General features: G+C 40.3%; 1 protein-coding gene across 2 annotated transcripts; it reads left to right on the plus strand.

The window, feature by feature from the left end:
* On the plus strand, window positions 1-27,147 carry ITM2B (integral membrane protein 2B). Of its 2 annotated transcripts, none has more exons than XM_057367347.1 (6): window positions 1-277; window positions 16,899-17,027; window positions 19,019-19,222; window positions 21,209-21,319; window positions 25,368-25,518; window positions 26,742-27,147. In XM_057367347.1, the coding sequence occupies exons 1-6, from the start codon at window positions 179-181 to the stop codon at window positions 26,828-26,830; spliced, it is 783 nt and encodes a 260-aa protein (XP_057223330.1). In that variant the 5' UTR covers window positions 1-178; the 3' UTR covers window positions 26,831-27,147. The 2 variants fall into 2 exon arrangements, with proteins under 2 accessions (XP_057223330.1, XP_057223329.1); XM_057367346.1 differs by having other exon boundaries at window positions 16-277; window positions 19,016-19,222.

A 27,147-nucleotide genomic window follows, 5' to 3' on the forward strand; every position in this document is an offset into this window, starting at 1 on the left:
CTTCTCCTCCTCCTCCTCCTGCTCCTCCTCCTCAGCCGCCTGACAAGGGGACGGGGGCGGCAGTCGCGGCGCGGCAGCAGCGGGGGAGGTTGCAAAGGCAGGAAGCGGCCCGCGGAGATCCGCCAGTCCGGGCTGCTTCTCGTCCTTTCTCCTGCGTGCGGGGCGCTGAGGACCGGCCATGGTGAAGGTGTCGTTCAACTCCGCGTTGGCGCAGAAGGAGGCGGCGAAGAAGGAGGAGGACAACAGCCAGGTGCTGATCCTACCGCCGGACGCCAAGGTGAGGGTGGCGGGGAGGGAGCGACCCTCCGGGGCCAGCCCGGCGTCGCCAGGCGCTCCGCTCTGCTCCGCTCCGCTCGGCGGGGCTGCCCGGGGAGGGAGCGCGGCGGGGCCGGTGCAGTGCTTTGTGCGCCCCTTGCCCGCGGCGATGACCGCGGATGGGCCGGGGGAAGGCTGCACAGCGGTGCGCCTCGCCGCCCCATCGGCTCACGCTTCTAAAATGGCTGACAGGGAACGAGCTTCACGGCTCCGCTTCTGCCGACTTCGCGGATCTCTGTGGTGGTTCTGACTTTTTGTTTGTTTGGTTGTTTTTTGTTTTTTTTTGTTGGAGTTTTGATTTTTTTTTTAGCCCCCAGAGCGCGTGGACCGCGGCCACCTCGGCTTTCAGGGCGGGCTGCGCGCCCGCAGTCCCCTGGCTGTGTTGGGCCGGCGGTGGGAGCTGGTTTGCATGGAGAAAGCGGGTCGTGCCTGCTGTTTCCCCGCTCTGATCTCCCGGTCGCCCGGCGGTGTCCGGCCGGCTGCGGGCGAGCTGCCGGAGCCCGGATGCTCCAGAGAGAGGGAGCACTTGCAGGGCGAAGTTGGAGGCTCGGCCGCGCTTGTGCCGCAGCGTGTTCGCGGAGCCTGGTGGTTGTGTGGTGCGGAGAACTTCGCCTCGGAACTTGGGCTGGCTGAAATAAAGGAACAAAGAGCTTCCTCCCCCCCGCCCCAAAACAGCACCCAAACTCCAAGCGYTGGTGTCGCCTCCCCTCTGCAAACAGCAACAAAGAACAAAACAGCTGCGGCTTTTAAAGTTTTTGAATCGTAAAATTGACTAGAATATAAAGGTTTTTGTTTGCAATTTCTATGCTCCTGTAATCAAAACCAGCTTTTAATTAGGAGTAGTGTAATTTGCTCTAAGCTCTTTCAAAAGGGAAAGAGTGTCCTGCTGTTTTCATTTGCTTTCACACTCTCTTGTGCATCAGGTCTCCAGATTACCAGATTGGCTCTGCAAAGTCATAGTGTCTGTAATTTCCTAAATATTTGATGAATTTCTGCCTAGGAGGATAGTATCTGTTCAGTTTGTAGCATGAAGTTGTGCCCTGATGCGGGTTTTTCTGTGATTTCGATGAGGCCTGGTTCTTCACCTGCAGAATCTGCTGTCATTTCACAGCCAAGGGGAATTCATGTCAAGGGGAACCAGAAAGATATTTCTAGTGACATCTTCTGATACGGCAAGTGGTTAAATTTCACACTTTTACTGAGCATATTTCACTTTCAAATAAAACAAAGACCAGAGTATTTAAGTCTCTAGAACAGTGTGCCACAACGGATGAGACTATTGTTACTCAGATTGCCTGCAATTATGGGAAGTCTATTAAGTGCTCTGTGTTCCTAAAGGAGTGCCATTCTCTAGGAAGTAATGGCTTACCTGAGCCCAGATTAAAATGTAGAATTGCTTTCTGATCCCAGGTTTGGTGGTCAATTTGACACCAAGCATGTAAGCAAGAACAAAGCTACATGTTCCAGAAGATGGGTTTTTCTTATTAACCTTGGAATCCAGACCTGCTCTGGATGATGTTGGCTTCCAGATAGCCTAACAAATTTGGCTTGTTTTTCTCCTGCTAAACAAACAAGATACATCTGGCTAATTGTACACTGGGGAACAAATCGTGCTGACCCTGTCCAGATACTGACAAAAGCATGTAATTTGACTATGATTTCGTTGATGCGGAGCTGTAAATTGTTGCAGCTGAGGATGACATACAAGGTCTGCCTTAAGTTTACTTTCCTTGCCTAAAAATGAGACTTGTAAACATTTACTGACCAGGTCAAAAGGCAGTCTGATCTCACTGTAGCTAGTTAAAAGTTTTTGCATTGTTGTGGGGATGAACACACCTGAACAAAGCTTAAAACACTCCTAAAATAGCATACTAGGAGGGGATGCTCAGTACAGATGAAAATTCCAAAAACAAATGAGTGCTCCTGAGGGACGAGTCTTTGACATTCTCCTTGACACATTTCTTTTTTCTGYAGAACTGCAGACCTGCACCTAGCAGTGTGCAAAATTCTCTTGAGTAAGCTTTTTTTGAGCTTTTATGTTTCAGAGCATAAATAAAAGCAGATCTGAGTACAGTAGTGTTTGTCTGTAGTTTTTGTAAAACAGGCTGTGCAATCCGTGCAGGATTAACAACAGTGAAACAAATAATGCCATGTAGCTCTAGAGTTACTGTGATTCTTCAAATCTGGGAGCTTTTTCTCAGATCTCAGGGGGGCGGGAGCTGGGGGGAAGGAACTGAGGGCCCTTGTAAAACTTGATACCTTTGAGGTAAGTGCAAGATAACACTCTTTGAACTTTGCCTTCTCTAATACAACTGCATTAGAAACAGATCTTCCCCCGCCCCTCCACAACTTCAACTGCCTTTGGAGGAAAGGGGAAAAATAAACCACATCTGACAAATGTATTATTCATACCACATAGTTGCTGGAAAACCCTTAGCTTCAAGTGAGGTTTGAAGGCACTGTGGGAATGCATATTGGAAGAGTGAATTCCGGTGGATTGAAAAAGGTCACATCTCCGAAACAGCCTATATGGGACATTTGTTTTCCCCTCTTCTACATTATTTCTGTGGGAAAATAAGTAGATCTGGATCACAAGTGTAAACATGAAAAAATTACAACATTTTATAAAGCTTTTTTTCATGAACAAAGTCCTGGGAGACATTCTGGACAGAAGTAAAGGAAAAACCCTAAGAAAGAAAGAAGATCAGCAGAATTGCTCTATCACAGCTTTATTGCCAAGAACTTTAAAATATTTGAGCTAGAGATATTAGTAGACCAGTTGATGTTAATGAATAAAGCCAGATACTCTGAAATCTCCAGTAAAATAAAAATTCATGGAATGAGCTTTTGGGCTAATTCTTTGACGGTCTTGTTCTACTGCTTTTCCCAGCACAGTGCCTTCAGGACTACCGCTCTGCCATTGGAGGATTACTCTCAAATACATAATCTTCCAAGGATCTACTAAAGASCATTTGCAGCTAAAATATGCTGCTGATATAGCATAGAAATTCTCTGATCTTTCCAAAATTTGCCCAGTAACCTCTGAGGCAGATACTAATCGGAAATTAATCAGGAAAGGTAAGACAGGAAGATGCAAGAAGAGTATGGAGCATGGAAGCAACAGCTTCAAAAAGCTTTTGCAGAAGGCAGTGGTCTAATGCTTTGGAGTATGTTACTTGACAAGGAGTTGAAAAATCTAGAGTGCTATTCCAGTCTCTGCATAAATCACTGCTCTGTATTATAGCATGTAGTGAAAGTGTCTCCATAATTACTGTAGGCAGCCATTACAACTCCTTTTCTGTTGTTGGGATGGTACTTCTACACTGTAATTCTTGGCCAAAATACAGAATATTCCTAGTGAAGATTCTTAGGCCATGTTTCATTTTCTATTTTGCTCATTGTCTTTACAATAGGGTGTTTTATGACCCAGTTTCCCAACAAACGTATTGTGTGGTATTGTAACATTTCTCCCTACAATAGGTCTTTGGAGAGCCAAAGATGGTTCTGAGCATAGCTGAAGTCTTCAGACATTTTGTAAAGTAGATCATTCAGTAGATCAAGTCCTCCCCAAAGATCTTTGTGCCCTCGGTAGCTTGGGCTRTTGCTCCCTTCTGCCAGGGTCAGTGGCAACCTTTAAACACTATTTTTTTCTTGGGTTGCTCAACACAGTGCRTCTTTACCACATCCAGCTCTGTGCACAGAAGCTGTGGATTCACACATACGTATTGTGGCTGACCTTTGGATAGCTGTATGTGCAGAGAATTCAATGTGAAAGTGTAAATATTAAGAATTTTAAAAGCAGCAGCTTTCTGCATTTATTCCTTATGAGAACATTATTATTCTGACCTTTGAAATTAACCTTTTTTTTCCACTTTACCTTAATCTTGCCCAAAGAATACCAATACGGATATTTTTAACACAGTGAAGGGATCCACCTAGGAAATACTGTTGAGCAACAGCTACTAAGCACTACTTTGCTATGTAGAAAACCCCCCAGATTTTGTGTCATTGTTGTTAAATGTTTCAGGAATAAAGGTGTTAACTTTGCAAGCTTTTTACATACATATATAGTATTATGTGTGTGTGTATATATATATATATATATATATATATATATATATATATATATATAAATTACCCACTAATAAATAGCCATTTGTTTATTATTTTGCTATCAGGAAAGCAGGTTTTTCCAGTTTAAGGAGTGTCTCTGTAGCTGGGTTTAGGATTGTTTTGTTTGTTTTTCATTTCTTATTTTTTTTGCAGGAGTTTCCATATTCCCTTTATAGGCTCTCTCCAGCCAAGTTTTCTATGGGCCTTTTACCAATTGCTGTTGGGGAAAGAGAAGTCTTTGTATTGTCCTCTATGTTCTGTGATGCAACTAGGTCATTAAACCAACCAGCTTCTGCTGTCTGTCACATTTAAAAGATGATCAGAAGTAAAAAAATCCCAACCAAGTGAATTCTCTCCCCGTTCTCTCACACATTGCAAAAATTTTAATGAAAATACACCAAACCATAGATGAAAGCCCTCCAGTTTTAGGTACTAAGAGTACCCAGTGTTCATTCTGTTATTTGACTGTATGGGTACCCAAAAACATGGATTATGGTAAATTGAGTTTTACTGAACGAAATTTGTGTTGTTAATGAAGGACTGTTCCTGAGAAAAGAAACCTTGTGGCTGATATCACCCCCTGCACCCTTTTACATCATGAATTTGTCCTACTGATAAGTAGTGCAGCTTCCTGAAAATAAGGTAACTGTGGTTGAGACTTGAGACTATTGGCTCCTAAAGCAATTCCTTAAAGGCTGCCAGCAATTGAGAGAATGCTAAAAAATCAAGATCTCTAAAAGTTTGTCGTGCTTCTCTGACAATCTTTTGCTATTTTTATGCAAGTTTAGGGATTCAGAATTACAAAGTTCAGAATGTGATCTGGAGGAGCTTGTGTCATCCCYATGCCCCAGCAATGGAAATGAACCTGTGGGACAGAGTTCTGTCAGCGCTCCATATCTCACTTCCTTTTCTGTCTCAAAGCTTCCTTACCTGAATAGCAAATACAAAGCCAGAGTTGAGAAATACAGCCATTTCCCAGAAGAATGATATTTAATATTTCAAACAGGATGTATTCTGCCAGACCTTTGTGATAATTGCTTTGCCAGTTGTATCATTCACGTTTTTGGCTGACTGAGCAAGAGCTGACGGCTGTTCCATGCATCTCATGTGAATTCAGTGCAGGGATGACTGGAGAGACAATGCAAATACTTTCTGCAGTTCTAAATAGTCTCTCTTTTCAGATTCCCAAACTTTTACTTGGCTGAGACCCCTTGCCCTAAATATATGTTTGGATATTTTTTTTTCCCTTAACATAATCATGTGGAAAAGTCTGTAATTAGATGAAACCTTATTTAGTGCAATTTCTAGAAAAACTATAGTGTGATGTATCCTTATAGTAAATGCCATAAGTACTTCTCTTGAGTTCATTCCTGACTTTCTGTGCTGCAATACTCTTTTTGATAAGCTTCAAGAAACTAGTTTCGATATTAGCATTGCATATTAGTACGAAGAATACCACTTAAACAGAGGCTGCTGGAATGGAAGTTCTGTTCACTTGGAAAGATCAAGTTAAATTATTTAATTTCTGAAGATGTGGATAAAAATGAAATGCAGAGCTTTCCTGTGAAAATAATTTGAAAGAAAATTTTCTTGGAATCAGCAGTATTTTCAAGGGAAATGGTTTAAACTCATTCCATTATAATGAATATGTAATCCAACATATGAACATCTATTTCCAGAAAAATTTAATTTCAACATATAATGTGTATGTAATTTTTTCACCTGTTAAGTATTTTAATGATATGTTTGCGGTTGCAAATGTAATCCATCAGTTGTGGGGTTTCTTACTATTGTCTATTTTCAAATCCATTTTCTATTTTTTAATCTGTTTTCTTTGTTATTTGTGTAGGTTTTTGCCCTTCTTTTTCTTATCAGCATTTTAGTCAATGTTGATGCTGATGGTCTTTTGGGGGGGGGCGGATATAAGAATGGTAAGCGTACTTAGCTCCAGTAATGTTTACAATTAACTATTCTGCAGTTGTGATTTTGGAATATTTGTCAGTTTTATACATATTTTTCTATCCAGTAGCCAGTAGCTACAGGCATCAGATAGCTSTTCATAAAAAGAAAATTATCCTCTCTGTGACTCAGGAAATACCTTCAAAAGCAAATACTGCATTTTTAAGTCCTAGTAATTTTAAATGTTCTTTATTCTGTACTTCCAAAAACATTGTGGCATTTTAAAAACATACCTACAGGTGGGATAAGTAATTATGTGTTTTATTACCTGTTGCACAGATCCTTTTTTTCCTTATTTTTTTCTCCCCATCCTCCCCTTATGCTAAGATTGACAAAGGTTAACATTATCTGCTTTTAGTCTCCTGATCTTTATGAATAATACGGCATTCATTTTCTACTATTTATGTGCTGCTTTTTATCCTCAGTGGAAATTACTTTGAATCAACATATGAAAAGCATGCTAATTTATAAAATTTGCATATCTGTCCTAATTTTACAGATGTGGTAAACCAAAGGGATGGCATAATTAATAAGATTGAGCTCTGCAATGAAGTCAGAAATGGTAGTATGGCAGRCATCATGTGACCTAGGTAGGGTTTGGGCCACAGTGGACATAGAGAAAAGCTCTAGGTCCTTTCTGAGTGATCAATGTATCATCTGCAAGCAAGGGCCCTCTGTGCAACAGCTGTACAAAATTCATCATGAGAAAATGCCAAAATAATATTTGCCCAACAGTTACTACAGAGATCCTGGAAAAAGAAATTGGTATCTTGTCCTTTCCATATAGTGTCAGTGTGTGTACACAAGTATTTTTATAGTTTATATATTATTAAGTATGCAATACGTGTAATTTCATATATATAYACACACATAAAAATAAAACCCACAGACATTTTAGGAGCAGAGTTCCTTGAATGCAAATCCTTAGTTAATTTGTGGTTGTCTTCGTTCTAGGGTTCAGCAAACTCCTGCTTTGATGGCATCTTTCTGCTCCTTTGTGGGTAGAATGAGATGGTGGAATGACTGTGGAAAAAGAGTACACTGTGGAGATAATGGTTGGGAGGGGTCAGTGATCTCTGGGGAGGATCTCATATAGTTGCTGAATCACTAAGGCTTTTTTATTTATTTATTTTAAAAGATAAAGCCTATCTAGAAGCAAAAAACCCTTGCATTAGTACATTTGGAAATGCAGAACCCTTTGCAGGGTGTGAGGCCAAACACAACTCTTGGAGGCTGATGTACAGTGCCCTGAATTGTCGTGCCTGTGGTTGGCAGTTTTGGRAAGCTCTCTGGTGAGGTGTTTGAACGCTGGCCAGCGTCTGTGATCCTGCAGGGTGTGATGCCGCCAGGTGCTGGGCACGGGAGTGTATGCTCCACTTCAGACTTTACATAGTCTAATTGCACTGAAGCCCTTCAGTTTGTTACAACAGCTTTGTCTAGAAAGAGGGCGTAATTAATGAATGTAAGCCTTCCAAGGCCAGCTCTCCTGTGCTGATACTCGTAACTGCTACAGTTAAATGCTGTTCTGTATTTGCATATAGAATGCTTTCCACTAAGAGAACTGTGCTTGCTGTACATGTACTATGCATTCTAACTCACTAATACATGTATTAGCAGGGTATATGCATTTGAGGGCCAGGCTGCCATTCAGAAGAGCCTCAGCAGGCTACAGTAATGGGTTGAATAAAATCTCATCAGTTTCAGAAGTAAGAAATGTCAAGTCCTATATCTGGAGCAGACTCATCCCAGCTATCGGGACACGCAGGGGACCAAATGACTGGGAAGCTGCTGTGCTTGAGAAAGACCCAAGGCTTCTGGTGGACAGTCAGCAGGACGTCACTGTATCTCTGCAGTCTGAGAACGTTCTGATCCAGAAAAAGACAGYGACAAACTGGTGCAGGCCCAGCAGGGGCCACCATGACAGCCAGAGGCTGGAGGTTATGCCCTGTGAGGAGTGGTCAACCGAGTGGGGCTTGTTCAACCCAGAGATGAAACTGCTGCCGAGAGGACTTCACAGCAGCCTTCCAATATGTGGAGATGCGGGGGGGGGGGGGGGGGGGGAGATGTCTGAAAAGACAGTGGTCATAAATTTAAAAAGGAAAGCTTCTAACTGATAAAAACAATGTATTTTTCAATCTTGAGAACTGAACAATGCTGAGGAAGTTACCCAGAAAAGCTTTCAAGTGTCATTCTTATCAGTTTTCAGACTTTGACTGGTCAAGAGCCTGAGCAATCTGGACAGGCTTCAGAGCCCACCCTGCTTTGAAGCAGGACTACAGACCTCACAAATGGGTTTTATGATGATGAATTCTACTTTTGAGAGAAACTGAGACACAGCGTTTGTAACTTGCTTGAGATGACATCCCATCTGTGGCTGAACTGGGAATAGAGTTATTAAATTCCGAGGCTCAGTGGTGCATATGTGCATGCTAATGAGATCTCTTGGGTGAAAGAGCCAACATCACTTGGGAAAATAGCCTTGAGAGAAATCTAGGTTAAATTCACATAGCGTTCCATCATATTAATGTCTGAAATTCAGACAGTCGTAGTAAAAAAGAGACATTTCAGATATAAGAAGTGAGCAGGGTAAGGAAGAAACGGGAACTGGAACAATCAAGGTCAAAGAGATAATTTAGTATTGATCCGTTTTAAGTGGAATAGGAACCTTCTAAGTTCCTGTTTTCAAATACTGATCTAATTCAGGATAAAGATGAGAGAAATACTGCATTAAAGTTATAGATTGATTTAATGTAGCCTTTGTAAGTATGGTAGAATATGTATGTCAAAGAATGCAGATGGGTAAAGGGCTTATTTTGGCAATATTTAAAAATGAAGCATTTTCCAAAATTTTACAGTTTAATGAAATACTGTGTTTGGTATGCTGTAACTGTAAAGTATGTGGTGATTTTGTTTTCTGACCACAAAACTCATTCTGAAGTATATCCCAAATGACCTCTTAGATTTGAGGGATTTTGTTTAAAAAAATAAAAATCCTTCTTGCCAGATACCTGTGCAGGCTTTCTACCTCCATGTTTTGGTCTATGACTTGCAAACTTGCACCAGAACACTTCTCTTTTCTTTAAATATGTGAGAAAACTAAATATGGAAAGCAGAACAAATTTCCATCATTCTRATTTATGAAAATGCATAGATAAATTCAGCAACATTAATATATTTTATAAATAAATCTGATTTCCACCACAAGCATCCAGRCATTTAGAGACAAGACATTTTCCAAATTTTACAGGTTTTGTTGAAGTTTTCATGTTGGGAAGTGGGGAGAAGGCACAAGAATCATAAAACTCCAAAGCAAAGGAAATAAAGGATACATGGCACTTTGTTCTTTGTCGAGCACAGACCCAGCACTCTTGGAAGTTTGGAGTTTTTACTTTAATGAAACAAGTGGTTAGAGTTATGTATTAATCTTCACCCTTTATAATATTAGTTTTACTTTAAAAATGTAGATGTGTATCTGAATGGCTGGCATTGGAGGTATGTGGGCCAATTCCCCTGCAGCTGGTTGCCTGGGACCATCTCCAGTCAGCTTCTGAATATTGCCAAGGATGGGAGACTCTATAAACTCCCTGGGCAAGCTGTGCCAATGTTTGGGGTCATAAAGTAAAGTAAGTGTTTTGTCATATTCGGTAGGAGTAGAAGGTGGCATTAAGATCCTGTAGTGCTAATCTCTGTACAGAAAAAAGCCCAGGAGGGCAGTCCTTGTCCTGAGTGTTTACGTRAAAATGCAGGCCAAGAGGCACAGGAGTGCTGTGCTGGTTGATGTGGCAGACCAAAGTACAGAGCAGTTCCATGGCTGTAGCCCTGCTCCTCTCCACCAGAGCTTGGTGGTGAATGATTTATCTTGGGGCAGCAATGAAGGGCAGAAATGGAAATAAAGTGTGCCCAGTTACTCTGCATGTGGCAGATACCAGAGAACTCTGCTTTGGGATGGGGAAAGATATAGGGGGCATAGACGTAGGATCAGTGGTCAGAGAAGGAAGTTGGTAGATCTTGGAACTGGACAAAGAAGAGGAGTGATCTGGGGAACACAGTTGGAAGGAAGGAATCAAATACAGTGTGTGGTTAGTTGTACACTTGCTGTAGACAGCCTGGGATGAGGATATAGCTAAAAGTGCATGTGCACCACCTGAAGAACAGTCTTTGCCTGGTCTACAAATACAACTTTCAGGCCTTTTAAGTAGCCTTTCAATCATCACTTTCTAGTCCATGTAAGACCAAAGCTAACAATGACTAATCTTAATGCTACTCCAAAATTTAACCAAAGCAGCAATTTGAATAATTACAGGCTTTTTCCTTCTTTACCCATCCTTGTTAATTGTTGATTGCGATCAGGTTWTGCAGTCTCTTATATCAGAAATGAAGGCAGCATTTAGGTAAATCAGGATTACTCATGTTGGTTAGGAGTTGCTGGATTACTCTTCAGGACTTGCTTTTGTTGTCCACCACGCAGTTGCAGGTGAACTGCTGATTCATGTCCTTAACATTCACTTTACAGTTGTAATTTTCCTTTACTTCCTGCAGAAAATTCAAACTCTTCACGTTCCAACATGTTTCTCCCTAAGCTTTACTTCCTGCTCCCTACTATTGCCTATTTTCTGGTTTTTGTTCTCTCTTTACCTCTATCTTTCCCAATAACATGCAGCTGCAGCTATCTGTCTACCCACCCGCACTCATTCGTCTTTTAAGATAATCTTGAGCTGGCTGCTTATATTAATGTTTTTGTTCTGTTATAGTTACAATGTTTGAACAACGAAATGAGTCATTTGACCRACACCTCATGTTTTAATAAAACTCCCCCATTATTTTGTGAAAGGTAGCATTCAGCTAATTAAAATGACCTTGGACTTTGAACTTGTAAAGCTCTTGGAATGTAGTTCGTTCTTACTTCTGGATTTCCTAATGTTGTATAAAAGATTTTATATTTACAATACTATTTCAAAGACCATATACAGATAGGAGAAATACAARAAGTGGTTAATAGTACCAACAGCCTAATAGATAATTCTAATTGATTAGTCTCCTTGGTTATTCAGGCTACATGACTACAGTGAACAGCAGCAAAACTAAGGTCTTGTTTTCATGCTGTTCTTTAGGCATAGAGCCTTTGGCCAGATGGACAAATCCCTGTCCATTGTGATAGAAGAACTGGCAGTGCTGCACTAAGGGTTGCAATGTTGAGATATCAACTGCACATAAACAGCCATAGCTTGTTTTCCAGACAAGCAAGAAATCTCTGAAGCATCTATTGTATATAGAATGTTTTTTTCCAACTAGGAAGTTAAAAGATCATTGTACTTAAAACCTAAATTTAATTTTATTAGTAAGCATAAAATTGCTGTTTTAGAGGCAGATCAGTATGATGGCCTTCCAGATTCGCAGCATCTGCCAAGTGAAGAGTCTTGCAGAAGCCTGCCTTAATTTCCCATCTGTAACAAGTAATAAATAGAATACCAGTCTTGGAGAAGTCTTCAGGCAAGAATACCATCGAAGGAATGCAGAGCTCTTTCTAAAATAAGTTCATTTAAAATTGACTGTCTTTGTGGGGATTTTCTACAGATGTCTGATTTACAAGTCAGAGCAGGCAAGCCTGACCAACAGAATTCAGTTTATACAGCCTTTGGTCAGTATTTTATTTCAAGACGTTTTAGCCTCTCTCATTAAAAAACACTTCTAGGGAGTCATCATTAACTTCCCTTCTTCCCGTTCCACTAATTAAAGCTGCAGTTGGTCAATATTTGCCTTCAGTAAGCTCAGTCTGCCCCACTGTGTTCTGTCCATCCATGTGAGCTAAGTRGCACGCAGAGGACCTTGGAGGAAAATTGTACTTAACAGCTTCCAGCCAGTTCTACCCATATTAACTGTAAACTTTTATAGTTGTGTTTGTGTATACATATTAGATGTTATTCTCACATGCATAATTATGGACGTTTTGYGTATTATACTGCAGACATCTTTAGTAATATTTGTAATACTTGTAAATGTTCTACATCTGTTTCTCTGTGGATCAAAGACTGTTCATTCTGAAAGACATTTTCCCATCCCAAAATTATTTTAATTGCTGTTGTATCTATTTTTAAATTTGGGACATTATCTTTTGCATAGTTGTCCAACAGCCTGCATTTTTTCTGGACTTCTCACAGATATGATGTTGTCCATCATATCTGATGTTTAGATAGATGTGTCCTTAATTTCTGCTAAGGAACAAGGCCTGATAATTTTCTCACTTATTTTAGTATGAACTAGACATATGCCTTGTAAGTTTATAGACTGTTTTATTTTTATGATGTTAAAGCAATTATATTCTACGATGTACAAAAAGCCACAAGGGGAAAATCTAAATAATTACCAAGTCTAATTATATGCATTTGTGGCTCATTGTTGGAACTTCTTAGAATACATTTGTGATATTACCCCAAACATGAATTTGGCAGTTCTAAAATTCAGCATTTATTTAGAGGAAAAAAAAAAAGCAGCATTAAAATTGAGCAGAAAGGAGCAAGAGAATATATGGCCATTAGCCTTTATTAACTGCTAATGTTTGCAGGTTTTAGGGGTTATTAACTTTTTTTTTAATCTACTGCAAAACAGTTAATGCTATTTGTCATAAAGATATTCTTGTGAAGATCTCTGCATGGCTGAGAGGTGTTCTGGTAAACAGTTTGTGGTATCGTGCGCCCATCTCAGAAGTGTTTCATGGTTTTAGTAAGAAGACAGAAGATCTACATTTGCTGGTGTGGTCACTGATGAAGGGACCTGTACTGAAAACTGCAGTCATCTTGTCACTTCTTTGTGAGAAGACTTTAGATTTGAATCTTGCTAGTCTCAAATAATTGAGAATTTAATACTTGTTTTCTGTCAGAAAGGAAAATTGTTACTGCGGTGTTTGAAGCTATTCAGGTTGGGAAGTTCTGAACCGTTGAATTTCAACGCTGTAGGATTTAGTGTACAAGTGGCAGAGATGCTTCTGTTTCATGTCTTATCCATGGGAAATAGGCTAATCAAATGTTTTCCAATTAGAACAATCAGCTCATCAAGGGAAACAAGCCAGTTTTGGGCTTACATCCAGTTCCTCCTAAGGCATTTCGCATCAGAGATGAGTTTTGTGGCATCATCTTAAGGCTGAGGATTCACAAGGGAGTTGAAAATACATGGGGCAGGGATGAAGCAGAAGGGGTGAAAGAAAGCGATCAGGGTAGTAATGATTAATTATTACTGTTCACAGAAGTAGAGAGGTGTTTTTTTACAGGTCAGTCTTCACCTCAAGTACATGATGCTTTCTTTGTGAGATACCTCTGGCAGTGGAAAACTGGCCTAGAGAAAAATTAGTCATTGAGGCTGCAGTCTCATGTTGTGCTCTGGCTTCAGAAGCCATCACTGCTGCCTCGGAACAAAGTGCGGTTGTAACCATACGGGGAGAAGCGCTAATTCAGCACTGTCCCTCTTAGTGGGGATCTGCTTTCACTTAATGGGGCTTTTTTTTCAGAACATGAGTCACCTGGAAGGAAGGTGAGCATCCATTGCATTTTCTTCTCTTGCTGTGCAGAGGGTCAGATTTATATAGCAAGGGACAAACTATTCTTTTTGGGTCAATACAGCCCAAACTAAGCTGTCATGGCAACAATACAAAAGCTTGGAGAGCTAAGCCACAGGCCAGCTACAAAAATGAGTATAATTATCTTCAGTAAGTTATTTATATTTTAATTCAAGCTGGTTTTAAACTGCCTATACTGAGATGTTGTGCTTTCATGCATTCGCCTAATCAAGAGCCTAAACTGGGCTTGAACTCTTGCTCTAAATTTGGTGGGCTGTTTTTGGTAGGCTGGGGACTAATCCGTGCAATAGTTAACTACAAATACAGAATAGCTTAACATTCCACTACCAAGGACACCTTCAGACACAATAATGATAGCCTTTAGCTGGTGGTAAAGGATAAAAGAGTTGTATTAAACCTGTTGTTTACATCTGTCATCTCATATATCAAAGCAAAATTATTTAGGGTGGAGTACTAATAAACTTGTCCTTCAGGTTTCTCCTGGCATGTTAAAAATGTAAAAGTTACTTTCTTTTTCTCTGATTATTTTTGTGGCCTATGGAAAATTGATCTGACATGAACCCCATTTCCAGGGAGGTGAGCATACTGTGTATGCCTTCCGCACCTTTCCCAGGTGCATGTTTTCTTAGTCTTTCTGAATTTATGCAATAATGAAAACAAATGGAAGAGGCAGTTATTCTACTAACGGATAATTCTGTCTGAAGTTAAAAAAGTACGGGGGATAAAAGCAGCACTGGGAAGGAATAAAGACACTCTTTATATTCTCTAGGGAATATTTTGATACTGTATCCAGGAGGCAGTTTGATATCCCTTTTCCCCGATGTTAACTTTAAATGGTTTAAATGACAGCTATTATATAAAGTTTCAATTGTGTGTCCTGTATGCTTTGAAATATCTGGGGAGATAGTTACCTAATGATAAAACATATCAACATAAAATCCTTGGTTTACCTGGTTTAGATGTATAATTGAGATGATTTATAGGAGAATCCACAGTGACTCTCAACCTGACCTGAGTGTTAATTAGATTAACATGGGTATTATGTCCTATTCTCAATCTTTGCAAAGAGCCAGGTTAAAAATCAGGCAGCTAGTAATCCTGCAATTTTTTACACTGAATTCCTTAAGTAATTGGTACTGCAAAGGTGTTTAAATGTTGTTTATTTTCTTCACATTCTGCCTTTTCAGTCCACAGCAAATGTTTTTTTGCTGATCTCACTTTGCCTTGTAATGTATCCCAGAAATGTTGGTTTGAAGGGAGCCTCTGGAAGTCATCTGCTGCAGCCTCCCTTGAGAAACAGAATGGTTGCCAAAGCAAGATTAGTCATGGCTTTCTCTAGTAGAGTCTTGAAACCTCCAAAGATGGATTTTTCACAGTCTGGATTACTGTGGTATTTAGCAAGGTAAAGTAAAATAAAATGTGTGAAATGTCTTCAGTTTGACTCTAAATATTTCTGAATCAGATTTTGGCAGCTGTTGCCTGGCAAAGAAGCTGCATTGCCACTTCTGTATGAAAGATAATTGCAGTGTACGGTAAAGGTGGGTTTCACATCACTAAATTTTAGCTGCATATGAAACGTGTACCTAACTTTTATTAACCAAGGAATTTCCCTCTATAATCAGTAAAAAGAACTAAGTCCCTCCAAAATTCTACTTAACCCTCTGGGATGGCTGAGTCATTTGCAGGAAGTGCCACTTTCTCCCATCATTTACAGGGAGGTTTCTTATTCCATCTGGTGTCAGACTTGCTTAGATGGCTTCAGCTAGATAAGGGGAATTCCTTCCCAACTGGCCCAAGGCAGCTGGGGACTATACCCACAACTTTGTTCAAGTGGGGTATCATCTTAATTAGCAAATACAGCAGAAAGATCCAACGCTTCAGGCAGGACATGGGCCAGCAACTTTACCTGTCAAAACCTTCTCAAGCGCTCCCATCATGCTCTTCCCAATTTTCTGATGTGGTGTCTCCTGTTCATTTGGTCACAATGATTTTGCCCTGGTTCTCATTCTGTGTTATTATTTTGTGGTTGCAAAAGGGTAATGAATTTCTTTGTATTTATTTGAATTCAGATGTTTTCCCAGGATTACCCTGGCTTGAACAGGGTAGCTGTATTTTTTTATTTTTGGTAACTTTCTTCTTTTCGCTTTGGATATGGGTTATGCAAACACTTGGGGGAGGAAAGAGCATTGTAATGTGGCTGATAGAGGAAAGATTTTGTAAGCACCAGTTTATTGCTTAGGATGCCTTTCGGGACTGCGTGGWTATGCAAACTAGTGCCCTAAAGGGGAAACATCCTGTCATTCCTTTACTATTACATGAACAGCAGATAGAAGCATGGCAAATGCTGTCTTAGAGCAGAAAGCTTCCCTAACAACCTACAAAGCATCTTTTTTTCATTCCCTCTCTTGCTATTCTGCCAGCCAAGTTATGGTAAAGGCTGTTTCATTCTGGAAACAACATAGGAAAGGTTATATTTTGCTGTTCTTACTACCTTTGGTCTTTTGTCGGTTCTTCAGGTTCACTTATGTTGCATATACCAAGGTAAAAAAGAATCTGACCTTTCCAAGTTGGCTTCCTCGCTCTGCTGTTGTTGCATGGAGGTTGCCTGAGAAGGGATATTTTTCTATCTGCAGCCTGTGAAGTGGCTCATTGTGTATTATTAGGTATCTCAGGAGATTTTGTTACATTTTTCTCTTAAGTCTGCTGATTTAGTCAGTGATGATAGCATTAAAAGTTACTGATAGTATAMATTTTACTAAACCTTAACTTGAATAGACTTGTTTTCAATTTTACCAAAGTAAAATTTTCTGAACAGTTATGCTAAAGTGCATACAGCCTTTTCTGGTGGATGCAATGTTTGTACTTACTGGGCCTGAAGTTTTCTGCTGTCTTACCTGCCTTGGGAGCAGTGTGTTGAAGGTCCCTCTCTGATGCCTTGCAGGACCCTGTGGATGCGGTGCCTGTTGGACAGAGAAGGGCCTGGTGCTGGTGCATGTGCTTTGGATTGGCCTTTATGCTGGCTGGTGTGTTCCTGGGTGGTGCCTATCTGTACAAATATTTTGCATTCCAGGTAAGTCACATACTTGTTATGAGAGAGCTGATTTTCTCTGTGGGAAGAAGAGCAACAGACTCCTCTTTTGTGTTACATTTAGAAGTGGACCAACAGGCTAAAGCAAAGATCGTAAACTATTTTTTTCTTTTCGAAMCTTCAGCTCTTCTAAATGCCAGAGTATGGCCTTCTCTGAAGTTACCTATCAGCAGAGGAGGGTGGAAGTGAAGCTGACAAATAGCAGGGAGCAATCCTTTTGAAAATGTCACTTTGCAGAGAAAACATTGTATCTAAACGGACTTGGGTTTAGAAACCCCAGTGGTGTCCCAGATTTTCATCTGCTCTGTATTCTCTTCTGCAGTGCCAAATACTGGAAGTGGATTAAGCCCTTGAAAGCCTCCTTGTTTGATCCCAGGTTTCTTAAGGCATGTGGTTCTGCTAATGTGCAGGAAAGGGAGTGCTTTCAAAGCAACATGGTGACTCTCCTCTTCCCTATCCTCCACCTATGGATAAGAACATAGTCCCTGCAGGGGACTTGGAAAAAGCAGTCAGTGTGGTTTAAACATGCTCTGTCAAGTCTAATCCACACTGACAAGATTAGACCTCTAACAAAATGTATTTTCAGTCTTTAACAAATGGCACTCCTGCAAGAGGAGCTCTGTGAAGGCAGCAGTGCCAGGGAAGTGGAGCATTTACCTGAAACATGGGAGATCTGAGCTCTGTATTGTCTCCCTTGGGGGCAGTTGTCACTGGGCAGTGCTGGATGTGCTGGACTGTTGCCCAGGTGGTGCAAGCACACCCTCGTGGCTTCAGAAACTGCTGGGCTTGCAAGATCACAGAGCCAGAAAGGGAGAGGATAAGCAAAACATGAATCTCTCTTCCCCCATTGCTTAGTGCACCTAATTATAAGGTAAAAATTCACGTTCTTGTCCTTGATAGCAGGATTGTTGCTTTTCCTCCATTTTACTAGCTGTTAATGTGGGAAAGCCAAGTGATTAAACTTGAGAAATTCTAGCTGAACTTGCAGTTTGTAGTCTCTTTGGCTATCACTTTAACCAAATTTACAGTGGAGCAGTAGTGTTGCAAAYGATGATGCTTAAACAGCACAGCTTATCCCGGTGGATTAACGAGCTGAGGAGCTGAAGGCTGGCTGCATTTCTAATGCTCATTTCACCCCTGCTCAGCACTGGGTGTTACACCTTTCATCTGCCAGTGAGTGCCATTTAATTCAGACCTGTGCTGCTCGTATATGAGTCAGATCTAYATTAAAGGTAACATGCAGAAATTGAGCTAACATTGCACTGAAGACACGTTTTCAAAAACTTCAAATTGATGTCATGTGCATATGCATAAGTTGCATATTTCTAAAACTATTTGGCCTGTAAATTAGATATATGACTTCCTCTGACTTACAGCTGTATTTTACGCTTCACTTAGGTAGCCTGCCATGTGCCATCTCTTAAAACGATTTAAAAATTATTTTAGAAACTGACTTTCCAGACCCTTGAGGTCTTGTAAAACTAAGCAACTTCACAGAATTTGAATATGAAATTCTTGAAATTGTCTAGTCCAACCCTCTGCTGCAAGCAGAACCAAATTTAGAGTTAGACTTGCTTCTTAAAGTTAATTTGGATGACCAGTTCCAATGTTTTTAATTGTAATTTTGACTACAGTTGGATCATGATTTAATAATAATATGCATACATATAGATGTGGGAACTTCATTGTCTTTCTAAAAATACGTGTAAGACTAGATTTTAACTTGCTTATGGGATCCTGTTTTCCTTGAATTCAAGGGAAGAACTATCTCTGGGTTGAGTATAATCGAGGTTTTAGCCATAGTCCTGTTGTAGATAGCAACTGGCTCCTACTTCGGTGTATAACCAAATTAAAGGAAATAAAAATCATTTAGTCTGACAAGTTTTTCTTTTCTTCGGTGCTCTGGGAATATTACTTTTAAATTTCTAAGTTACTGATCTTTTTGTTGCTGGGTTGTTTACTATTTTTAGCAGGGTGGCGTGTATTTCTGTGGAATAAAGTACATTGAAGATGGCTTACGTTTACCTGAGCCTGGGGCAGAGGCTCAGAGTGCTCGCTACCACACAATTGAGCAAAATATTCAGATCTTGGAGGAGGAAGATGTTGAATTTATCAGTGTGCCAGTCCCTGAGTTTGCTGATAGCGATCCTGCTGATATCGTCCATGACTTCCACCGGGTAAGAAATATGTCTGAAGAAGTTGAAAGCATTAAAGACTTGAAAAATGTTTCCCCTCAGTCATCCTGATAAATATACTTCTTATTTATTATGGTAGGGGAAGGCAGAGGGGTGGAGAAGGCAGCAGAAGTGTTTTGATCAGCAGCAGGCTGCAGGCAGTTATTAACCAGGCATAAAGTACAGCATGATACAGTCATCATCGGGTAGTGTGTTAACCACCATTTGCAAATCCAGTTCTGTTTTTAGAAAGGGAAAAATCATAGACCTATTTCTTTTCCATAGTATGAGGAACTTAAGAAACTACTGTTCCTGCTCTGCTGAGTCCACTGGGCCAGAATTTGACCAACTGCTGAGGTGCCAAGGGAATTTTGGAAAGGGCTGTCATAGTTTTGACATCAGCTCGGAGGGGCTGATTGCATCTGAAGTCACTAGGTGTGTTTGAGCACCCCCAGAGGTGCTCTCCTAGCATGGCTCAAAACCCCAAAGCAGCAGTAGAAATAAAAGGACAGTGGAAGAGAGCCCATTTTCCAGATACTGTAGGAAGGCTAGTCAAAGTTTAATTTCCTTGTGCACAGCAGGCTACTGTGATTCCTAGAGGCACTGAACTAAGGTTTCAAAATACTTTTAGCTGTGTCTTTCTTTTTTGGGGAAATAACCTTGATTGATAGGAATCATGGTAATAAATTTCTGTTGAGGCAGTTGACAGGCCTACAGCTCTCAGTATTAAGAGCAGCTGTGAAACAATTAGAAGCCTTACTTTTCTCTGTCAGCATGGTTGGAGCTGTCTGATGGCATTGAAATGTTGTACAGCTGGTTTTCAGGAAGCTAAATCTCTGTGAACATTTGAAGACTTCGCTGAGCAGCTTTTTTTAAGCAAGGCTGAAAAAGAATAGGGAAGTGTCCTATTTTTTTATGCAAACTTTAGAATTTAAAGTGCTATCAGWTATTCATAGCCAGATTCGGAGGAAAACATTGCTTGTTCAAGCTACGTAATTTAAATAATATTTTAGAATATATTTAGGGAGTTTCTGTTACGAGTCAGAATGAAGACTCTAAAGAGGGGGAAAAACTAGCAAATGAATAAAAAAAATCTAAGAAGCAAGTAAGAGCAATATAATACTATAAATTTACTTTTTAATTTAATAAGCTAAAGGCTTTGCTCTAAAGGTCGTTGCAGGGGTCATTTGCCATAGGTACAGTGCTTCGTCCATGTAATGAGTTTAGCAGCTGCACTGATGATTGCTATCCTGGCATTATTTTGACTGCTGGGCTCCTGGTGCTCAGCATTTTACATACATCCACAGCCTCAGAGCTTTCAGCAGCTAGAGATAATGTCTGCTTTAGCAAGAACAGGTGCAGTAAAACACAGCTCAGTGAACAGAGCTACAGGATTCATCAGGATAATTCCCTGAACTTTTTATCAAAYAGTGGCAAATATTGTAGTTCAGGTACTGTATAAAGATAATAATTAAACTATGAATAATCATTACCCTTGCAAGTCAGTAAGTATTTTTGAAAGTAAAACTACTTTTGTTGCATTATCTGTAGCAATATCTTTTTCCTTCTATGTTTTGTTCTTACAGTAGCATTTCTCTCTTTAGTACGTAACAAAATACAAAAGCATGAAGATTAGAGACAGGTTTTTGCCCTGTTGCTTCAAAATGCAGGCACTGGGCATGAATGAACACTGTACTTGTTTCCATAACAGCTCAGATACACCTTTGTGGTTTCCGTGCTAGAGTGCATTTGAGCTGCTTATCATTGCCTGCTGCCTTGCCCAAATCCCTGTCAAAGATATAAACTGTCATCAAGGCTGCCCTTTGTTTCTGCATTTACTTACCCTCAGACTGGAATTGGTTGGACAGACTTTCCAGAACAGAAGAATAATTTGAAGAACAGCACGAGACAATAGCGGTTCAGCAACATGTGTTTGTCAGTTTTCTGATGTTCTTGTTATTTTGATTAAAGTAAATGTTTTCTCAACAGAGACTCACTGCCTATCTTGACCTTAGCCTGGATAAATGCTATGTGATTCCTCTGAACACTTCAGTTGTTATGCCACCAAAAAATTTCCTGGAGCTGCTTATCAATATCAAGGTATGAATAAATCACAAGTAATTTGTTTTTATGGTGGGGAAAATGTAGAAGTTTTTCTCTTTTTTTCCTTCTGCAGAACTCTAATATTCACACAAGGCATATGATTGCTAGAGGTCTTTGCAAAGAGAAAAAAAAAAGGTCTATAACCTACTTAGTTAATGATCTACAGTCATGAAGGAATTATTAATTCAGAGGAAGGCAAAAAAAGTCTGATTTTATTCTTCAGTGCTGTAAATCTGGCTGACATAATCGTATAAATGTGGTGTAACTGGAGTATTTGATAGTAGTCTGAATGTTTTTAAATTTATAATCCATTGTGACTACAATTTCTGTGTGTGCACAGGGCTAAGACTGGTTAGTTGAGAGGCATAAAGTAGGTAAGGCAGGGAAATCCTTTTAACAGGGGCATTGTTTAAAGCACTGGTCCTTAGTGTTGGCCCCCATTTCAATCCAGTGGCTTGAGGGCGATGTACATGAAATGCGGTGGATGTGCTGTGCCTTTTACATGATGTATGCTTTTAATGCAGATTTAAATAGTATTTACCTTGGGTTCTGGCTTTCTGGTTTCTTCACAAAATAGCAGAACAGTCCAGGTGAGAAAGAGAACTGATGAGATGTGTCTAAGATCTGGGGAAAATGTTTTAATATTTTACTGAGCTTTTGTAACTTCAGAAACGCATCATCTTTGTAACTTTAGAAATGCATCATCTTCATGTTTGCATCTTTCAAAAAAGGCTTTGGAATTAGGATTACAGCAACCATTTTAGCATTTCTAAGTGGTTTATATATATAAATAAATTTCATGTCAAAAGTTACCACAAGTAAGTCCTCTGCTGCTTTTTTGCTTCCTATTTTGAGACTGGCTATTTAACCACACTTTCATTTTCTGTACACAAGGATGATGTGGTGTCTGTAAAATTCAGTGACTCCATTTTTTTTTTTACTTTATCTGTGTTGTTTTCTTTCCATGTTTAGATCACACAAATTCCACTGTTAAAATCTGTTAATTTCCTAGTTTGTCATTAGTACTGATTCAAATATGCTTGGTTTACGAGTAAGAGGATAACCAGGCATCACACATTTAACTGAAAATCTGTGCAAAAGCGAACTGTTTTGATCATTGTCCCCAACAGTGTGTGCCCTAATTTTATGAGACATCTGTTTAATTCTCATTGTATCAACAAAAAGCTGTGGGCATTTGATGTCACAGAAAATCAGGCTAAATGTTTGTAACTGAAATTTGGAAAACTATGGTGCAGATAACAAAATGAGTAAATACTGTCCTGCAGTCACACTGGTTGCACCAGCAAAAAAAAAAAAAGTAAGAAATTGATGTGCTAGTTTTATTAAAATGAGCTCTGAACACATACAGAGGTCATTTTATGAAAATGGAGGTGCCCTGCTCTGTTTTGATCTTTGAGAAACACCATAATTTTAGCCTAAAGAACCACATTTCTATATACTGATGCAGTTTGCTTGAATGTGCAGATTCAAAAGGCCTCCTTTGTTTCTTTGGGAAGCAAAACTGAAACCCAGATATGTTTGCTCATCCACCTTGTTCCCACTGCTGAGCCAACTGGCTAATTTTAACTGTACACAGTGCACCGGATGTCTCAAAGATTATATTTGTGGCTATGCTGGATCCCAGTGCTGGATAATTGCTCCTGCAGCAGCTGGAGCTGGGAAGAGGAGATTTCTTCATTGAGCTTCCTTTTCTCCTGTCCCATCCAAGGAGGGCTGAGTAGGCTGAGTCCAGGGGTGGTCCAGAAGGTCCTGTGATTTGGAGAGCAATAGCCCAGGCATGTCCTTGGAGGTTGGCCCCAAGTCCTCAGTACTGCTGCCCACCCTGCCAGTGGCCTGCACTGCTGCTGGCACTCCCTCAGGGCTCTCTCTTGAGATCTGAGAGGCTGAGAGTTAAGATACAGTAATTTACAGAGATTTAATTACAAAATAATGAGCGGGATAATTTGGGAGAGCAATGTTTGCTAAGCTGTTTTTTAAAGAAAAAAAAAGGCTGTTGTTTTCCTTATAGCATGACTTGAAGAAGATATAGTTTATTCATTCATGCAAAATTGAAAGCGAATTTTATAGAGCCTTTTTTTACTGAGAAGAATAGCATTTAATCAGCTTCTCATCATGTCACTGGAGCTGAAAAGATGATATTGTTTTGCAGTGGAAATTTCAAGTTGTTTATTGCCCCTAAAAAACACCAATATTTCACAACAGAAGCTGAATTTATTTTCACAATAAGTGATCATTTTAGTTTTAGAAAGCAGGAAACACCCTCTACACTGCTATAAATTAGAAACATTCTAAACATGGTGTCTTGGTTTGAAAGACAGGTGTTTACCAATGAAGGTAGGGACCCCCCTTCCCTCCAAATTATTATAGCTTTGAAAAATCATGGGCTTTCAAGCAAGAATATGGGTAAAAGRCAATAACTGTTTTTACTAATATGTATAACAAGGTGAAACAAGTAACTATAACAATAGCAACAACCAGCCCAGTCCCAAACCCAGTGACAGCCTTACGGAGACACAGCCTCCCCTTTGGTGCAGTTACAGTTCCAGTCGGCAGGGGCGCTGTTGGCTCCCGGACRGGCAGGACGGGTGTGATKATTCCCCGGTGGCTGTATGGGGCGCTGTGGCGTGTGTCCCAGCTGGTTCAGATCTCCCGCGGCGCCAATGGTGGACACAGAACGGCAGGGAGAGATGGAGAAAAGTTCCTCTACAAACTCACAGCGGAAACGCYGATCTCAGTTCTCCTCTGGACTGCAAGAAACCCCAGGACAGCAAAAAGACGAGCAGAATCCGGTGGCTGTGAGATGGGGTGAAGCAGAGCTCACCCCTGAAGCTGGAATCGCAGGGGTCCCCGGCAAGGCACAGGGGAGAAGATCACAGTGCAGCAAAAAGGAACCAACGAGCAGAGATGCTGGGCTCTGCAGAAGAAGAGCAGGCGAGCTCTCCGCCGAGCAGCTAGCAGGTCGACCTCCTTCTCTCAGCAAAGCAGGGCAGGAAGTGAAGTTACCCCCCACCACACACACACACACCCCCTCCCAGTATTTAGCAAGATTGTTTAGGTGGGGCATAGGTCTCATTGTCTTCATTAATCACCCACCCATCAAAAGAATGTGACCTGGCAATMARTGTATCCCAGCAATAAAATGGGAAAGAAAAATTCCCCAAGAAAGGAAACAAAAGGAGAAATCTTAACCCACAACACATGGTGTCTTAATATTTTTAAAAATAAATCATTTTTTAATAGTGATGGTATTAGAAAACTGGCTGGCAGCTAAGTCTCTGCATCTTCAGCTATGTACAGTGAGGTGGCACAGAGCTGGATTCCTCCATCATTTCACCTGTGGCAAAATAATACTAGAGGGACTGGAGAAGGCTTGGGAAGCCTTTGCATGTCATCAAGGCTCTCCCCGCTTTTTCAGTGTATTGCCTTGAAACACCTGATGTCCTACCATGGTTTTGTAATACCTTTCCATGTAAACAATTGTGGGAGTTGCCGTGATGACTTACGGGGATAGGTGATCTAGTTTTGGCCTTGGTTTGAGAGCAGTGACCCATGCTGTGAATAAGTTCAAGGCTTCCCAATCCCATGGACTGCTGCTGGACTATACTGCAGCTGGCCTGCTTCATCAGCACAAGTATGTCTTTGTAGATCATGCTTCTGCCAACTCCTGCTTGACAGTCATTCCCACTGTAGTCTGGTGAGCTGTTACTAATTAAGTGAAAACTTTGGTTGGTAAGTGCAGGACTGACCCATGACAGTGGGTACCCGTGGAAAAAAACCTCCTGATGTTACTGTAGGAGGAGAGCAGTGGATGTTAGCTTCAGTGGAAGTTCTGTGACCTTTTTGAATATAATCATTATATATTTCTGTACTGTTGTGTAGTTTGTGTAGAACAAAAGTCTGCGTATAATACATATTTTGAAATAATTTGAAGATATGTTGAAGAGAAACATGGCAAAGTGTTTCTTGTGTATTTAGAGCAGGAAGAGATGGCTTTTGACAGAGCTGTTGCATTTTTGTTCAACAGGCTGGAACATACTTGCCTCAGTCCTATTTGATTCATGAGCAGATGATTGTTACTGATCGCATTGAAAATGTGGATCAGCTGGGATTCTTTATTTACCGCCTCTGCCGTGGCAAGGAAACCTATAAACTACAGCGCAAAGAAGCCATGAAAGGTAAAYGTTCCTCCTGCCACCTTGTGTGCTGGCAAAAACTTCAGAGATGCCTGAGTGTGTTCAAAAACTCTAATTAAAGCAAGGATTGCTTGTTGCAGTAACTGGCTCTGTGGGCCTCAGTATGTTTGATATTTTCTTGTCTAGGTATGAAAATCAGTCATGTCAGGGTGCAAAAATGCTCAAGGCCCCAGTGAGCTAGGAGTGCCAAAATGAGTGTGTGTACGCTGGGGTGTGTTTTCTGGAGTCCAGGCTTTCATTGATGCTCTTCTTCAATCTTGAACCCTAAACTGCCCCCTTCACCCCTAACCAAGCAAAAACCCTTAATAAATAAGAAGCTTTATCATTGTCATCCAAGTGCAGAATTGGAGGTTCTTCTTTTCATTAAAGCCATCTATACATTTTTCACATCTCCCTATTTGTGTCAGTGAAATGTTAGTAAGAGCTGTCTTCACAGGAAAATTATAGTGCTTAGTATGTTTTCATGGATTCTAGTATTACTAAGATTTGCTTTTTGGTAGCTTGGTTTTTCGCTTTTTGGTTGTTTGATTTGTTGTTGTTTAATCTGTATGTGGTGTGCAAGTGCACATCGAAGCAGTTTAATTGCTTCTCTCATATTGTTAGACCTGACTGCTTAAGGAAGCAAGGAGAAGAAACACATTTTATAAAAGCAATTTAAAATGATGTTTGAAAATTAAAAGTTCTTAATAGCAAAATCAATTAAAAACTCAGTATATGTATCCTGTAGTAATAAATCATGAGCATAGGTTGGCAGTGAGCATAAATTATCCTAAAATTTGGTTAAATTCTGCCTTCTCTGCATGCAAGATTATGTTTAAATACTACAGGTCCACTCTTTTTGCCTGAGGGAGTTTATTCCATTGCTGTTCCCTCTCTCACATCACCACAAGCATTTTTACAGACACACACAGGGAGATTTGGAACTACTCTGGGTTAAAAACTAGCCAGTGGTGGATTTTGGCAGGCTGGTTTTCACTAAACCAATACTGTGATTTGGTTCACCACACTTTCAGGATCATTCCCTGCTTATTGATGTTCTGTGTCTAAATGTGCCCCTGCATGTGTTTCCTTGGAGGGAAGGGTTGAAAAGGGGTAATTGTGATTTCTGGTGATACCTTATCATAGCAAACATAAAACTTCTGTCCCTGATGCACCTCATTTAGCCCTTCTTCTCTTGACACTTTTGTTCTTTACCAATAAAACAGGAATTCAGAAGCGTGAAGCCATCAATTGCCGAAAGATTCGACACTTTGAGAACAAGTTTGCTATGGAAACACTCATCTGTGAGCAGTAATGAGGAATAGTTACAGGAGACTTTAAAATTATGGTATGACCCCACCATTTGTATTGTGTGCAGTGGTTATTTTTTAAAATCTTCTTTTATGCAAGTAGTGGACAGGGCTTTCTTGCTGAATACCTTCCATACTTTCCATCTCATACATGTAAAATCAGCACATTTAAGTTTTCTCCTTATTTTCAGGCGTGGTGTTCTTATATTTGGATAGCAATTGTATAAAGACTTAGTTGCTAGTGCGTTTCACGTGATGAATCTTGAATATTAGGAAGAAGAGGAAGTCTTTGAAATATCCACCAGTTTTTAAATAAGTAAAA

The sequence above is a fragment of the Malurus melanocephalus genome, unplaced genomic scaffold (assembly GCF_030028575.1).
Source record: "Malurus melanocephalus ecotype Western Australia unplaced genomic scaffold, MMel_1.1 scaffold_78, whole genome shotgun sequence".
Lineage (NCBI taxonomy): Eukaryota > Metazoa > Chordata > Aves > Passeriformes > Maluridae > Malurus > Malurus melanocephalus.

What these genes read in the sequence shown, in the direction of transcription:
- ITM2B (XM_057367346.1), top strand. Translation starts at nt 179, where the DNA reads ATGGTGAAGGTGTCGTTCAACTCCGCGTTGGCGCAGAAGGAGGCGGCG. An exon ending in ACAAATATTTTGCATTCCAG is followed by an intron (nt 17,028 to 19,015) that starts GTAAGTCACATA and finishes TACTATTTTTAG; the next exon opens with CAGGGTGGCGTGTATTTCTG. An exon ending in TCGTCCATGACTTCCACCGG is followed by an intron (nt 19,223 to 21,208) that starts GTAAGAAATATG and finishes TTTTCTCAACAG; the next exon opens with AGACTCACTGCCTATCTTGA.